At 38.3% G+C, this 16,682-nt stretch overlaps 1 protein-coding gene and 1 long non-coding RNA gene across 9 annotated transcripts in view; one reads left to right on the forward strand and one right to left on the reverse strand.

The window, feature by feature from the left end:
* Positions 1-2,726, reverse strand: part of LOC116780311 — a 34,306-nt gene extending 31,580 nt beyond the window's left edge. For both annotated transcript variants that reach the window (XR_004354414.1, XR_004354415.1), the window contains exon 1: positions 2,437-2,726. This is a non-coding gene — a long non-coding RNA (uncharacterized LOC116780311). The remainder of the gene's footprint in view (positions 1-2,436) is intronic.
* On the forward strand, positions 2,721-14,682 carry NUDT12 (nudix hydrolase 12). 7 transcript variants are annotated; one of them, XM_032675094.1, is made up of 7 exons: positions 2,721-2,933; positions 3,242-3,455; positions 6,913-7,502; positions 8,398-8,565; positions 10,397-10,510; positions 11,988-12,187; positions 13,470-14,682. In XM_032675094.1, the coding sequence occupies exons 2-7, from the start codon at positions 3,250-3,252 to the stop codon at positions 13,578-13,580; spliced, it is 1,389 nt and encodes a 462-aa protein (XP_032530985.1). In that variant the 5' UTR covers positions 2,721-2,933; positions 3,242-3,249; the 3' UTR covers positions 13,581-14,682. The 7 variants fall into 7 exon arrangements, with proteins under 7 accessions (XP_032530985.1, XP_032530979.1, XP_032530982.1 ...); XM_032675088.1 differs by having other exon boundaries at positions 2,723-2,787; XM_032675091.1 differs by having other exon boundaries at positions 2,748-2,785; positions 3,231-3,455.
* The last annotated feature ends 2,000 nt before the right edge of the window (positions 14,683-16,682 follow it).

Genomic DNA, 16,682 nt, shown 5'->3' on the forward strand with positions numbered 1-16,682 from the left:
AAGTCAAAACTCCCACCAATTGGTTCCACTTCTTCAGTACCAAGAGACTCATATTTATACCATATTTATACCAATGGACCCTAGATCAGGCCAGCATTTGCCCAGTCATTTCTCCAGGGGAACTGCTTGGAAATTAATCAGGGAAATGCTTGGGAAAAATACAAGCTAGATTGTCCCAAAATCCTGGTTGAAAACTCCAAAGAATATTATTATAGAATGTTGCAGTGCCAATTCAAGAAACCTTGTTAGATAACATTGATTTCTGCTTGCCCTATTAACAGCTTTGGCTACCTAAGACAAGCCATATATGCATATTTTTTTTTAAGCTAAGCTGTGTGAAAAGCCTAATCTACTATAATGCATCGTACATTAACTATTTGACAACACATTCCTTTCACACATCCAGTGTCTTGCTTCATTTCCTTTCCCACGAGCAACTTAAATCAGAGCTGCCTTTTAAACTTCACCCAGCATGTCAATTCTTTGAAAAACAGAGCCTTTATAAAACCTGGTAAAATTAAGAGGTAAGAATGAAGTACAAGCCCAAATGAAGAACTAGCAAACCTTCTATGATATTGTTACTGTTTACTGAATCTAAAAAGCATTAAAATGGATAATTCTTGTGTGTAATCTAAACCCAACACTAAAATGGGATCAATCCAGATTTTCTAACAAATCTATATAATATAAACATAAAGTAATTAATTTTACATTATTTTTAATAAATCTATTAACCTAAGTAACTGAGAGTTACCGAGATCTTTTTCATATAGCTCCCTCAGCACAGTTTATTAACTCAAATAAAAAGATTTAAAAGGTACCTCAAATCAGACAGGAGCACTGTTGTATCACTTTTTGCAGGCACTCCAACTCTTGTTATGTCCACAACTGCAGTGCTCCCAATGGCACTTAGGTACATTCTTTACAGCACATGCAATTTTTTTCTAAAGGCTGTAGCACAAAATGAATAGGGCATCAGGGCATTCAGATATTACTCCCTGACTGTTGTCTGCAGTAATCAGCAAGCATTTTGAAAAGTCTGTCATTAGTCACTATCAATATGGAGCCACCAGAGCCTCTTTCAGGATCAGAGTAAATTAGTGGAGCATCTTCCATTTCCATTCTCACACTGGCAACCTCACTGAGACTCCTGAAGCCTTACAAATACAACTTTCAACAATGTTTCCCACTACTAAAGTGCTAACACAGTCAAGTCAAATAAATACTGGCTAGTAACAGGCTTTATTTACTACAAAATTCAAGAACTATGGCACAGCCAAGTTCAGCACCACTCGGACTTTCTGAGTAAGCTTTACTTAGATCTTGAATACACCAAAGGAAAAAAACAGCTTTTAAAGCAAGTTACAATTGCCTATTTTAATTCTAAAGAGACATTAAATTGCTCTTAGAAAATTCAGCTCAGTGATTAAATAGAGTTCCATATATTCACAAGAATTTCTAACATTTTATCCAGCAAAATAACTAATAAAATAATAACATTTTAAACTCACTAGTTGGTATGTTACAATCATTTAAAATTCCCATTTAATTTATTATAGTTGCTGATATTTAAAACAAGGGGTACTAATTTGGTTTTGCAAGGATGCACTGGGAGATAGTGAAAATTCCACCAAAGGTACTTAAATTCATGCAAGTTGGGAACTGCTAACATGATGTCAGGACACAGAGAATGTACCCTCCCATAAGCAAGAAAAGAAATGCTTTATTATATATTCCTGACTATGCATTACTAGCTTTTTGCAATACTCCTCATGATTCAAAAATGACACTGCCGTTGGGTAATAGGTTATATAGGTATTATATATAGATACATATTTTTCAATATATGTGTGTATATATATATCAAGCTACAGCTCCAAACTTGATGGACTCAACCCTTTTGAGAGCTGCATTTAAAAACAAGGTATTGAGCAATCATGTTATTATTTGAAAACAATAGTGAATATTTTTAAAATAAAACATTAAACAATGATTTTTATGAGATAGTTATTCATGTTTAATACAAACTCAAGTGGCAAACCTGAGAATGTAATACTGATGGAAGAACTGGATTTAGGTTAACCTTTGTATTCCAGCCTTAACTGACTGGAATAACTTCAACTTGTTTTGCAGGATTTTGCTGTTCAGTGTGACAGTTTGACTTTTCAAAAACTACCCTTTGGTTGGTTGGTTTTGGGTTTTTGTAAGTACTCTCCAGGTGCAAACGCACTGGAACAACAGTCCCATGTTCATTTTTACAGGACTGGTATAGCCTTCGTTTTCCCATGTTTTTTTAAGGCTGACAGGACACACTGATCATGAAACTGCCTCCTGGCTCATTACATCATTTCGATTTCCCTGCTAACTCCTCTCCCGTGCCATATCTCATTCGCTCCACTGCTCTCACAAGGACCTGCGCAACCTACTGCCACCTACATTCTCCTTCTGCTACGAAGCAATGCCAAAAAATCAGCCCGACCGCTCCCCTACGACATCCCCGTCCAGCAGACAAAATGGCTGTTTGCCCTTTAACCCCGAGGGAGCGGCTGGCGATTCCCCCGCGAGAACACGGCGCCGGCCAAGCCCTGCGGCCGCCGCAACACCCAGGCGCTGCAGCCTCAGGCTCTGTCCCAGGTTAGGCCCAGCTCAGCGCCAGGCTCAGCCCACGACTCGGCCTCGTACAGGGCGGTGCTTCCCCCGCAGCGCCGCCGGGCTCGGCGGGGCGGGGCGGGGCGGCCGCAGCCCCAGGGCGGTGGAGCTGCTGTCAGAGCCCGTGGAGGCCTCACGGTAACGGGCCCCGCTGTGGGGCCGGGGGGTCGCGGGGTCGCTGAGGGTCGGGTGGCGCAGGCGGTGGCAGGTCCGTTTCCTTGGGAACGGCGTGGAGCGGGCGCTGAGGAAATGGAAGCTGTCGCTGCTTGTCGCAGCAGCAGTGGGTGCGTGTGTTTATGTGTGTATTTGTGCGTGTTCGGTCGAGAAACAACATGTTTTTCACTTTCAAAGCAGCTTCATTTTCGTGGAGAAATTTTCCTATCCTTTAAGCCTCTTTAGAACTGATTTTGATTGTTGAGGTAAATTTCACTGTATTCGGAGATTTGTTTTGGAATAACACTGTTTACAGTAATGACAAGAATTTGACTGTCGTGTCAGTATTTTTTTGTGATAATATGGGTGGTCTGTACAGCATTAATTGTTTTACTTAAATCCTTTTAATAACAGTGAGTATATTCTCCGGCATTTTTAGTTGACACAATGACAGACTTTGAGAAGAACCTCAGCCAGGACATGATTTCTCAGCTGCACAACTTTGCTGCCGTGGGAGATGCAGCCAGACTGAAAGCACTGCTCAGGCGTTCCCCGTCACTTGTCAATGCAGCTGCAGGGAATGGCTGGACAGCCCTGATGTTTGGTGCCAGGAATGGACACCTCGAGGTTGTGCGGGTTCTTCTTGAACAAGGGTAAGCTGCTTAATAGATCCCATTCAAGAGCTCTAATTTGCATCCATTTTTGCCCATTTCAATTTTATTTCAGAAAAGTAAGTTTACTGATGGATAGTGGCAGAATTTTCATGGTTAAAACTCAGGAAAGCGTACTTTGTGTCAGTCTGTAACTGGATTCTTTCCATATTTGCTAAGAAACTCTAAAAGTTATGAGCATCTCTAAAATTATTCTTTTGATCTTCTAAGATATCACTCCTCTCAGAGGCCAACAGAATAGAACAAACTTTGCATCCCATTCCAACCACTATACTGAATATAAATTTGGTGTGTTTGATTGTTTCATTTAGATTTTTTCTCTAAACTTTATTTGTAATTCACTCACATCTATATTATAGTGCAGAATTTTTGTTGACATACTGGCTCTTAAGTCAGACATGACAGACACACCTTTACAAAGTTACCAGTTGATAAATTTTAGTTGTAGCTTAGCGTTTGGACAATACACATTGTCCTTCTTGCTTGACATGTCATTTTTACTTTCTTAAGTTGGTATGACACCAAGTGTTTTCATTGCTTGTCAAAAACTTGCTATTTTGTAGTCATCTGTTGTAGTTCTTGTGTTTCGAGACACCCAAAGATGCAAAAAGTGCTTCAGTGTTCTTCTTGAGACTCCAAAGAAAATTCATCTCAAAATGAAGGGTTAGAGTCAAATGTGATTCAGCTGAGCTCTACATTAATCAAGCCTGTTTGATTAATGTGGTTCCTTTCTACACTCCTAATTACACAGCCAAGCAAGTTTAGTTCATTCTGTAGTTATGAGTAGCTTCAGGCATAGCATTCCACAGCCTCCAGTCAGCATTCCACCCTTTTTTCATATTTTTTTCAGTCTTACCCAAATCCTGTGGCCTCTGTTGAAGCTCAGCATGAAGCATTAGATGAACCAATAGTTTATACTGGAATCAGCACATTCCAGTGTGTAGAGGAATATCTTGGTGACAGATTTTGTGTTTTGAGGAATATTCTGGGATTTGGGAGAATTTACCACCTGGTAAATAGGATAACAGTTTTTTAAGTTATGCTTACTGTAAAAAAAGTGAATGTCACTTTTAAATGCTCTTCTCAGGGTTGTTCTCTTAGGCAATTGAGTATAGTTCCTGAGATGGTGCTGTGGCCTCATTGGTCTTGTTTTAGTTAATGCTTAGTCATAATAATTATTTTAACAAATAAAATTGCTGGTTAGATAAGCATGAATGTCTATGAGAGTAATATTTCATAATATTACAGAGAATAATCCTGGAAAGCTCATCATAGAATTTTATCATAGAATTGTAGAATCATAGAATGTGCTGTGTTGGAAGGGACCCACAAGGATCATCAAAGTCCAACTCCTGGCTCTGCATAGGACAACCCAGGAATCACACCGTGTGCCTGAGAACATTGTCCAAATGCTTCTTGAACTCTGTCAGGCTTAGCCACTTCCCTGGGGAGCCTTTTCCAGTGTCCAGCTACCCTCTGGGTGAAGAATCTTTACCTGGTATCCAGCCTAAACCTTTCCTGACACAACTCGAGCCCATTCCCTCGGGTTTTGTCACTGCTCACCAGAGACAAGAGATCACTGCCTGCCCTTCCCCTCGTGAGGAAGCTGCAGACAAAAGTGAGGTCTCACCTCGATCTCCTCTTTTCTAGATTGAACAAGCTTCCCCTCTAGACCCTTCATCAACTTCATGGCCCTACTTTGAACACACTCTAATAAGCGTTAGATCCTTCTTATGTTGTGGTGCCCAAAACTGCACACAGTACTTCATGTGAGACCACACCAACAAAGAGTAGAGAAGCACAATCACTTCCCTTGAGCTACCTGATGCACCTGTGTTTGTCCATGTTTGAGAAAAACTACAGGAAATGTTTGCAGACTGGAAAAAAACATCTTGGTAGTCTAAAGAGTTCAGGTCACTGTTGTGGACACTGAAGAACAGCCTGATCACGATCTGCACATACCTGAGCAGATATAAGGGGGAAGACAAATCAGAAAAAAATTCAGTTGACTGAGAGACAGGAAATTAAGTAGGAAAATAAGCATTATTTTGCCTAAAGGAAACCTTGTCTTTAAAGATGGATGAGCAGTAGTAGTTTCTTTAGCACAAAAAACTTTGTAAATTAAATTTTGAATGCTTTACTGAACTATACAAAATTCCCTCAAAACCTACTGAAGTTAAACTAAAATCTCAAAATGGTCTTGCCTGTGGGACAGTTACTTGTGTATGAGCAACATTATTATACTGGCATTTTCTGTTTTTAAAAAATGATGAATTTGGCCCTGATCTACTGCATAATTTTGACATTTCTGGTTTATTTACGCATTTGAGTTAAGATTGGTAAAAAATTAAAGTGTGTTATTTTGACTTCCCAATCAAACCCAATCTGTTTCAGGTTTGGGTTTCTTTTGGGATTTAATATTCATATATATATATCACAAGGCAGTGTTTCCTCATCTGTGTCATTTTACAGACATTTAGGTAACAGAAAGATCCTTACAGGGATCAGCACCGCTGTTGTAATGGTGCTACTTTTGTCATTAAGTAGGGGCTGTATTCTTGATTATAATTTTATGGTAAATCATGGAAGCATACAATATCCTGAGTTGAAAGGGACCCACAAGGATCAACTCCTGGCCCTGCATAGGACACTCCAAGAACCATACCATATGCCTGAGAGTGTTGTCCAAACACATTTTGAAGTCAGACAGGCTTGGTGCTGTGACGACTTCGCTGGTGACTCTGTTCAGTGTCCAACCACCCTCTGGGTTTCCTAACATCTAACTTAAACCCCCGTGACTCAGCTTCATGCCATTTTCTCAGGTCCTGTTCACCAGAGAGAACAGATCAGTGCCTGCCCCTCCACTTCCCCTCACGAGGGAGTTGTAGACTCCAGTGAGATCTCCCCTCAGTCTCCTCTTCTCCATCTGAACAGACAAAGTGACCTCAATAAAATATTTTATTGTAAATGTTTAATGCTAATTTGAGTAGCTCCTAGAAAGTAATCCTTGTTAAACTTTTATAAATGTTTTATTTTTCATTTTTGTTACTGGTTGTGAGGAACAGACCCATAGCCTGACTTTCAGAGTTCTATCTTGACCTTTTTTTTTTTCCCTATGATACAGTGTGTGGGATTTTAATTAATCCATTGCTGTTGTAGTACTGCATGAAGCTCAGTGAATAGTAATCTGGAGTGGATCAACAAAAATGAGAAATCTGTCTTTAGCAAAAGAAAATGAAGTACAATTACTTTTCATTACCATAATGCTAAATATGTAGCATTATGTGCTAAAATAAAGAGTGTCCCAGTATGGACAGCGTCTAGAAGTTCTTGTACCTTAATAGTATCAGATATGGTGTAAGTAAGAATAACACAGCACCAGGACTCTTCCTAAACATATTTACCCTGGTAACCACAGTTCTTTTCTGGTTTTTTTTAGGTGTGACAGATCCATCATTAATAAATCAAGGCAGACAGCTCTGGACATCGCAAAATTTTGGGGGTACAAACACATAGCTAATTTGTTGGCTAATGTCAAGGGCGATCAGAAGCCTAGTTTTTTGTCAAATGATGTGAAAGAATATGAAAATTATTTTGGCATGACACTTCTGGACAGAAGGAGTGATAAAAGAACAGATTCCAAGTGGCTGAGTAAAAAACAAAGCCATCCAACTACAGTATACATCCTCTTCTCAAATCTAAGTCCCCTAGTTACTTTGGGTGGGGGAATAGATAGTTCCCAGCAGCCAGAAGTAAAGCTTTGCAGGCTGTACCACAAGGATGTGGAGCAGTGCCTGAACAAAACTGAAGAGTGTACCTTGATTTTTCTTGGAGTTGAACTTCTTCAGAACCTGGCAACTGCTTGCAATGGGAGGGTTCTGCAAGAAGATGAAGAGGATGGGTTAGTTGCTTGGTTTGCTCTTAGCATAGATTCTGCTTCTGCCGAGAAATTTAAACAGAAGCATGAGGACTGTTACTTTCTTCACCCACCAATGCCAGCACTGCTGCAGCTACCTGAAAAAGAAGCTGGTAAGATGCATGAAATGCAGCATGTACCAAATGTGTGATTTGAAGGTTTAGGTTTCAGTGAGGTACAATGCAAGGACAAACCACTGCAAAGGAATTGGGTATTTTCAGTGGCTTTAGAAATATTTTGATTTTAAAAGCCAGTTAGTGATTTTGTTAAGAGTTTTATATGTAAAAACGTGCTGTTGCGAAGGGCTTACTTCTGCAGTGGCAATATTAGTCTGTAAAGCCTATTGATCGTCTTTGTTTTTAAATAGGACTATTTAAATGTTCATGCATGCACATTAATGTTCTAAAAAGAAGGAAAAAATCTGTAATTACTGAGTTTTCATTACAAGAAATGAGATTTACATCTTTAATAAGAATGTGTTGAATACTCATCTGAGAAGGAAGTGTTGAAAAGTGAGGATACCAAAGTGAATGAGTGTTATTATGGGCATGCAGCTAACAACTGCTGTTGTAGCAGTTTTGCTACAGGACAAGCTTGACTTGCACCTCAAGTTTAAATGGAACAATGCATTATTATGTCAATACCTGTAGTAGCCCTAAAATGTCCTCTGGAAAAGGTATGATACATAATTCTGACACTTTGCCCAGACAGAGTAACTTTTGTGACATACAGAGTATATTGATCCAGATGAATTTGTTTCTGAATGTATAAATTGTTCATAGCTGTAGAGTAATGTGTTCAATTGCATGAGCTCTGCTGCAAAGAAGAAGATCTGCATAACTCATATTGCTCAACTTTTCTTGTAGCAGATTGTGATTCAAGCCACAGTCTTACTTTGATTTTTATCTTAAAACCTTTACTATTTGCTTCTTCCATACTGTTAAAAGCTCACATGAATTACATGAATTAGTATTTGATTTTTTGAATTTTCAATGTATCTTTTTAAAGGAGTAGTAGCCCAGGCTAGATCTGTTCTAGCATGGCATGACCGTTACCAATTCTGTCCAACATGTGGGAGTGCAACCAAGACTGAAGAAGGGGGTTACAAGAAAACTTGCTTAAAAGAAGATTGTCCCAGTCTCCAAGGAGTTCACAACACATCATATCCAAGAGTTGGTGAGAATATTTTAGAAAAATTGCTCATAAGTGGCTTGTTTGTATTATTATATACCTGTAAATCAATTTATTTCTAATTATTTCAGCTCCTCGCTTCTGTCCCAGGTCTTACATACTGGTTTCTCCCCGGAGTATGTATGTCTCAGCTTTATGTAGGATTAAGTAGTTCAGACTTCTCTTTGGTGCAGTAGTCTGTAACACAGAATTGCTGGGAAAATACCAGTCGTTACTGCAAAAAGTAATATAAATTAGGAGTTCCAACAACATAAATGAGATATTAACAATACAAAGGGTCACATTTTACTTTTTTTTTCCCCACCTGCGTATTTTTTTCTCACCTTCTGCAAGCCCTCTGAGCTTGAAGTAGCTCAGCATCGAATTTGGCCCTGTATCAGAGTTCTGACATAGTGCTCATTTTTCTGTAGTGCCACTTGGATGCTATTAGCCGTCATCACTGGCTTACACTATTCATTGTCAGTCACAAATTGCCAGGCCTATTTCTACTAAGAATATAAGCTTTTATAGACAGTCTTCCTGTCTCTGTTATTCCCTTCTACGCCATATCTTCTTTTGTTCATGTGTTGCAAAGGACATGTATTATATTATTGATGGGGAAACAGGATGGAAAAAACCCTCACTTTTTTTTTTTTTATGGATTATTTGGTGACACTTTGGTCACCTTTCGTTCTCTACCTTGTCCTCTCTTCTGCAGTTGTAGTTCTGGATATTGTGCATATGTTGTATTTTTGAATTCCATATCCTCTTACATGCCCTAGATGTATCTTTTTAGCAGTCAATTCTGTCATATTCTTCTGTCTTGTAGACTATAGTGAAGCTTGCTAAAATATTTAGTGGCTGTTTCTTTACAGTCTCTAGCACAACAAACTTGTGTGCTATATGGGATTATATGGGAAAGGCTGATGAACCTGCATCTGCTAATGAGGCCTTTCTCTCAGGGTAGTATTCAGACAGCAACGCTTCATATTCTGTATTGTGCCATGTGGCAGATAACTTTGAGCAGGACAACAATCTTTAAAATTATTGTGCTGAAGCAAGCCTTTTCATACAGAGAAAATATTAGTGTTTTGGGCAAAAAAAAAAAAACTACGTGAAAAACAACAGCAAGAGAAAAAAACAAAACAAACAACCAAAACACTGAAATACTTAAAAGCTAGATAACAACAAAAAAGGGGAAAATATCACAAATCAACAGGGTTCATAATACCAATGGGAGAAAATACTAAGCTAGAAAGAAAAAGATAGATACAATGACCAGAAGTGAGAAAGTAGGTAAAAGTGCAACATCATAGAAGAGGCTGATAGCAAAGAGTAAACAAAGTCAAAGGTGGAAAGTTTAGTCAGTGTTTGCACTGTTGCTAGAGTATCTGGTTCTTCTTTAGTATTCGGTCAAAAGTACATTCTTCAGACCTCTGTGGGTGTAGAGGAGGTGACAATAAATGGGTTTGTGCAGAAACTATTGCTGTGTGCTCTGTGCTTAGCTAGGTTAGTATTGCTTGATACTCTTAACAGATTGTTTGTAACCAAACAGGCTTTCGTTTCAGGTAATTTCTGTTCTGCATTTCAAACACTGGGTAGTAAACTGCTTTTACTAAGCATGTATGTTGCAAAACAAAGTAAACAGATATCTTGCAGGGAGAAAAATTCCAAAGTTAAATAAAATAACAGCTTGCTCTGGGCATGTGCACAATTATGATTTCAACCGCTTAAGGATATCTTATGTATCTTTACATTAGTATTTAATAGGATGAAATTTATTCCTGCTTTTAAGTCCCTCAGATGTTGAAATATATTCCTTTCATGTCCCTTACAGATCCTGTTGTGATAATGCAAGTCATCCATCCGGATGGGAACCACTGCCTTTTAGGTAGGCAGAAGAGGTTTCCTCCAGGTATGTTCACCTGCCTTGCTGGATTTGTAGAACCTGGTAAGTAATTTCTTTTCCCTTACCAATTATTTTTTGTCACGTAACAGTATTGTATGTTTACAATAACACAGAAATATATTTCATGTTATGTTAAATTAATGTTTTTGTTTCCTGTTAGATGAGTTGTTATAATAAATATGTTTATTCCGTACTTTGCAGCAGCTGATTTATAAAGCAACAAGCAACATGAGTAAATAAAAACTTCAAATTCTTTTCTTATCATGCAGTCTTAAATCACGTATTTAGGTGGAAAAAAAAATTAAAAACACTTATACGGCCCTTTGTTTGGTGACACTTTGCAAAGGATTTTAGCATAGAAAAAATAAGAGTTAAAGTGTAACTTAAGGTTAACATAAAGTTAAGGATATGCTTACATATTTAGGCCCTGATTTATTATATGGAAGATAAGTAGAAATTACATAATTTTAAAAGAAAAGTGAAGAAATATTTTGCTTGAGTGTTAAACATAATAGTTGGAATTAGTTACAATTATTAGTATCTACAGAACAATTTGTAAAACATTCTTATATTGGGAAGTGAATAACTGTATTCGATAAATGTGTACAGATTGACATACTGTGACAGCATGAATAAGTTGATTCAGGTATCATTGGAAAAAATAAAATGTTTATTTCTTCGCTCCTTTCCTTCCTCTGCTGGCCTGATTATTTTCTGATACTGAATTCAAGTCTATATAAAGTGAAATTTAAGAGTAACCAATGATAAAATCAGCTACTCTAATCAGCTGAACATAACTAAACTAAGACCTCTGTCTCTGATGCGTGGGCTGTCTCCTTTAATGAACCTGTAATCAGTGGTTACAACACAGTACCTATGTGCATATGATGTGACCATCAACATTCCACATACACATCTAGCAGTTTTCTGTGAATATGCAAGTAAAGCTTTCCATTGAAGTTTTAAGTTTGCGGTATTGTCCATACATTAAGACAGTGAAGAATGAATCAGGCAAAGTGAAGCATACAATGCAGAAATGTGAGCAAGTCTTCTAAGTCAGTACTTTCTTACTATTCATTACAACTAGTTGATGTTTCAACTTGCAGTACATGCTGTCACAATCATATTGAAAATCTAAAAACTTACACAACACTATTTATAAATGAACAGATCAGCATTTCAAGAGTAATTAAAGGAATAATGTACTTCCTACTCAATTTTTGACATTTTTGTTATGGTAATAATTGTTTGTGTGTAGGATAAATTATCAATTCAGGAAACAAATATTATGATGTGGAAATTAATTACAGTTTATTTTCAAAATTCCATTTTGCTTTGGCATCTGGTTTTGCCTTACTAGACTTCTGTATCTTGTGCTTGAGATCTGTGCCCTGAACTAGATCTTTATAGATAATTGCCTTGGGCAGTTTCAAATCCTTGGAGTCAGTTCAAAGCACAGGATGTGATTGTTGCTTGGAGTATTTTCATCAGCTGCTTGTTCTTTGCCCTTTCTGATTAGGCGAAACAATAGAAGATGCCGTTCGAAGAGAAGTGGAAGAGGAGGCTGGAGTCAAAGTTGGCCATGTTCAGTACGTCTCTTGTCAGCCATGGCCAATGCCCTCATCCTTAATGATTGGCTGCTTGGCTGTGGCAGTGTCCACAGAAATTAAAGTTGACAAGAACGAAATAGAGGATGCCCGCTGGTTCACTAGAGAACAGGTAAAGTTCAATTTAATTTCCTTCTTCTATTGATTAGTCTGTGACTGTATTGGTTCTGGCATACAACAGATACTTCTTTTTTTCCAGCAAGTTGAATGAGCATGTCTACTATCCGTTTTATCATACTACAGCATTATATTGTGGTTGTAGATTACATACAACCAGAGAAAGGCAAATATTCATAGGAATGTCTGAGTCACTAGCAAGCCCATTTTATGACATTTTTGTCAGTTAGCTGTTCACCTTTCCCTTTTGGGAGATACCCAAGTTACTCTTATTTTAACCCACTTCCTTAGCAAGCCTGTGCTTTTTCTTTTGGCAGAAGGAGCATTTAATAGCATTCATCATGAGAGTTTATCCAAGTGAGCATGCTAGCAGATTTGCTGGGAGGTGGGAGGTTAAGGTGAGAACTCTGAGAATTAGTTAGTCTGAACATCTTTTTCCACACAGTACTATTTTAATACTCTGCTATTGAATGCAGTTTACTATGCATTAATATGAAGTGCTACACTTATCTTCCCTGAGTAGTTAAAATACAGTCAAATAAAAGAGAGGCAAAAAGGACCTTCACAGAAAGATCTCAGTTCATGAGTAGAAAAAGGAAAGATTGCTTACACAACATAGTCTTCGCAGGTTTTCCCACAGGCAAATTTGGAGCTAAACCTCTAATAGCTATGGACTTCTGCCTAGCATTTCCAAATGTTTTGATTGTAAGTCAACTTCAAGGCAGAGTTAGTCTTCTACAATCTCAGCGTATTTCTGTCAACACTGGGAGCATTATTTTAATTGAATATCAGTTCTGAATGCACCTAGTCACAGGCAGGTAGAGCTGGAAATAAATGTACTTCAGAAATGAACTGTAGTAAAAGCGTAATCCCATGTTGCTTGTAACTGCTTGAGAAAACCAAGAAAACACATCTCCTTTGGTACTAAATGTAAAAATAAAAAAAAAAAAGTATTTATGTTACAGTGTAGAGCACCATCTTGTGGTCCTTACCATAACAAAACCTCACAAAAACCTTAAATAGTATAATAGCAGTCCGTCTCCTCAGTTCTGTTAGGAAGGTATCCTTTGGGGCTCAAAAATGACAGAATTCACACAGTGTGTATTTTTCTCTGCATCTGTCTTGCACTAACAGATTGTTAGTGCCTCTTTAATAGCTACAGTAATGTAGACTGATGAATCATCATAGGAAAGCAATTTCTGCATTAATACAGTGTTAGATTCTATATGGTTTATAATATTCTCTTCTAAAGATAAAAAAATCTGGTTTTATTGCAGGTCGTGGAAGTTCTCATCAAAGGAAACCAGCGTTCATTCTTTGTACCACCGAGTCGAGCTATTGCACACCAGTTGATAAAACACTGGATTGGAATGAGTGCTAATCTTTAGTTCAAATAATATAATAAAATAATCAAATAATTGATTTACGTTACTTCTCCTGTTGAATACTAAATTAGGAATAAACTAGAATTGTTAAATTAGGAATAAACTAGAATTGTTTATCTAGTAAATGTGCAGCCATATGATTTTTTGAGCCCTTCCTTAGGTTCCTGAGCTAAAGGATCATCTTTAGGTGTTTTCAGAGCTAAATTAGAAATGGACAACAATTATCCCAAACAAGCAAACAACAAATAGTTAGAACTGGTGCCTTATTGTTCACAGGCTGGTTTTTTGTCCTAGAATCAAATTATTATGCTTCTTGCTGTTATACTTTTAATGTTTGATTTGGTCCTTCCTCCACTGGAAAGAGTCACAGCATTACAAAGAGGGATGTCTGACTTTGCCTGCTGTTTGAATTCTGTGTTTACATCCTACTATTTTATCTTAATTGCTTCTTTCTCATGTTTGCCTTTCTGCATTCTTTAAATTCCACCTGTCACAAAAATCAGCATTCAGTGCTGAAAGTGTCACCAACAATGGTTATTTTTAAGCTAATAACATATGTAAATGGTGAATATGTGGTACTAGGTATCTTTTACATTAATAACCTAATTTACATTAATGCTCTAAGCAGAGCATTTATTCATCCCTTCTGATTTAGCCTGCACTTAGCCAATTTCATGTCAACCTGAATTTAGAGGTATAACACAATGCTCTGGTTTCACAAAGGTGTTGGAGAGCCATCCCCAAAAGCCTAAATATTAGTATTTTATAAGATAATAATTTACTTACTGCCCCTAGGCAGTGAGATCTGTCATTCTCTGATGATTAAAAATGGAACTGGAGGAGGAAAAACAAGACATATCATCTCAAAATATGCACAAAATTCTTTATGAAAGTGGAGATGCTAAGATTGTTACTGCTGTTAAGAAATTTACACTTGAAATAAGTATATTAACTGCAGGTATAAGATTGGGAAAGCGTTACATGAATTAAAATATTTACTTATGTGTACTTAATGCTATAGTTCAGATTTGTGCCTTAATTTATCAAGGTTTTGAAAAGAATGTTAACTTAATATTTTCAAAATAAAAGTATATTATTTTTATTACTAATGGCATTATGTAATGGTTTGTAGTCTGTCATTCTGCAGTCATCACAGTGATATAAAAAGAAATGCAAATGATCCAAAGGAAATACAGTGATAAATACAAACTTACTATTATATGGTGATTTGTTTACTCAGAGTAGTTTGCATTTTTTTTAATAGCGAATGATGTCACATTTGTTTCAGAATTCCTACCACAAGGGAATCCGAAAAACTGTTCTACAAATCCTGTTTGTTCTCTTTTTCCTATCCACTGCCACACTATACTCAGCAGTTTTGGGGATTTTTTTGGTAAGGCAGTCATCATCATGGCTAGGCTTCGCGAATGAAGATTTGGGAAGGCTCTATCCACACTTGTTACAGGCATGCTGGTGGCTCATGAGACCAATACGTGACAGACATATCCGATTGCAAAAGGCACAACAGAAAGACTCCCCAGATGGCGCACTCTGCAAGACACGGTTCTTTCTGCGTTGTCTTTTCTCCTCGAGAGTGATCCTGTGTGAGTTCTCAAAGGAGACAGCTGTGTTATAGATGGTGTGTCTCCAGGCCTCCCGATTTGAGGCCAGAGTAGACCAGTTATGTTGATCAATGTGGCCAAGGCTGAGATGTTGTTTCAGGGAGTCCTTGTATCTTTTCTTTGTGGCTCCTCTCATGCGGCAGCCAATGGCAAGTTCACCATAAAGCAAGATCTTAGGGAGGCGGTGGTCCTTCATCCTTGAGATGTGCCCTGCCCAACACAGCTGTGTTCTCAGCAACATGGCCTCAATACTTGTGACTGCTGCTCATTCTAGAACAGATGTATTGGTCACATAATCTGACCAGTGGATGTTTAGGATTGTACAGAGACAGCATTGATGGAAGCGTTCTAGGAGACGCAGGTGGTGGCGGTAGACGACCCATGATTCGGAACCACATAAGAGAGTAGACAGCACTATGGCTTTGTAAACACTGATCTTGGTGCTTTTCTTCAAATGTTTATTACGCCATACTCTTTTGTGGAGTTTTCCAAAAGCACTGTATGCCTTTGCTAACCTGTTGTCTATCTCTCCGTCAATCTTACCATCCAAGGAGATGAGGCTACCTAGGTAATTAAACTGCTGGACTGATTTGAGTTCTGATTGGCCAATGGTGATGTGGGGATGATGGGGGACTTCCTGAGGTGGAGGTTCATAGAGGACCCCTGTCTTCTTTCAGCTGACTTCCAGCCCAGAGAGCTCAGCAGCATCTGCAAAGCAGGATGTTAAACACTGCAGAGCTACTTCTGTGTGGGCAACAAGGGCGGCGTCATCAGCATAAAGCAGCTCCCGGACAAGATGGTTTAAGGTCTTGGTGTGGGCCTTCAGTTGCCTTAGGTAGAATAGGCTTCCATCAGTACGATATCGAATGTAGATACCGTCCTGATCATCGAGGTCTGCCGTGGCCCTTTGGAGCATCATGCTAAAGAAGACGGTGAATAGGGTAGGAGCGAGAACGCAGCCTTGTTTCACACCATTATTAATTAAAAAGGGCTCAGAAAGTGCATTGCCGTATCTGACTTGGCCGTGCTGATCCTCATGGAGTGAGATGATCATTTTAAGGAACTTGGGGGGACAACCTAAACATTCCAAAATCTGCCACAGACCTTTTCTGCTCACAATATCAAAAGCCTTGGTGAGGTCGACAAAGGTTACATAAAGACCTTTGTTCTGTTCCTTACACTTCTCTTGCGGTTGTCTGAGAACTGTAAGGCAGTACATATCAAACTTAAAAGCAAGAAGCATTTCTTACAGACTTGGAACATTTGACATGTTACACTGCTTCATTCGCTCCCTTCTTTCAACTCTGTGTACAAATGAAGACAACCAGGTTATCTCTTGAGTGGTCTGAAAAGGAAAAGGAAGCAATGCACTGCTTCCCTTAAAAAGTGGTTTTACAGAGAAGGGGAATTGTGAAAAGCTGTCATGAGCTACAGTTACCAGCAGGACTGCATGTTATCAGTGGCATTAATCTTTTTTAAAAAA

The sequence above is a fragment of the Chiroxiphia lanceolata genome, chromosome Z, assembly GCF_009829145.1.
Source record: "Chiroxiphia lanceolata isolate bChiLan1 chromosome Z, bChiLan1.pri, whole genome shotgun sequence".
Classification (NCBI taxonomy): domain Eukaryota; kingdom Metazoa; phylum Chordata; class Aves; order Passeriformes; family Pipridae; genus Chiroxiphia; species Chiroxiphia lanceolata.

What these genes read in the sequence shown, in the direction of transcription:
- NUDT12 (XM_032675094.1), top strand. Translation starts at nt 3,250, where the DNA reads ATGACAGACTTTGAGAAGAACCTCAGCCAGGACATGATTTCTCAGCTG. An exon ending in CGGGTTCTTCTTGAACAAGG is followed by an intron (nt 3,456 to 6,912) that starts GTAAGCTGCTTA and finishes GGTTTTTTTTAG; the next exon opens with GTGTGACAGATCCATCATTA. An exon ending in CACATCATATCCAAGAGTTG is followed by an intron (nt 8,566 to 10,396) that starts GTGAGAATATTT and finishes TGTCCCTTACAG; the next exon opens with ATCCTGTTGTGATAATGCAA.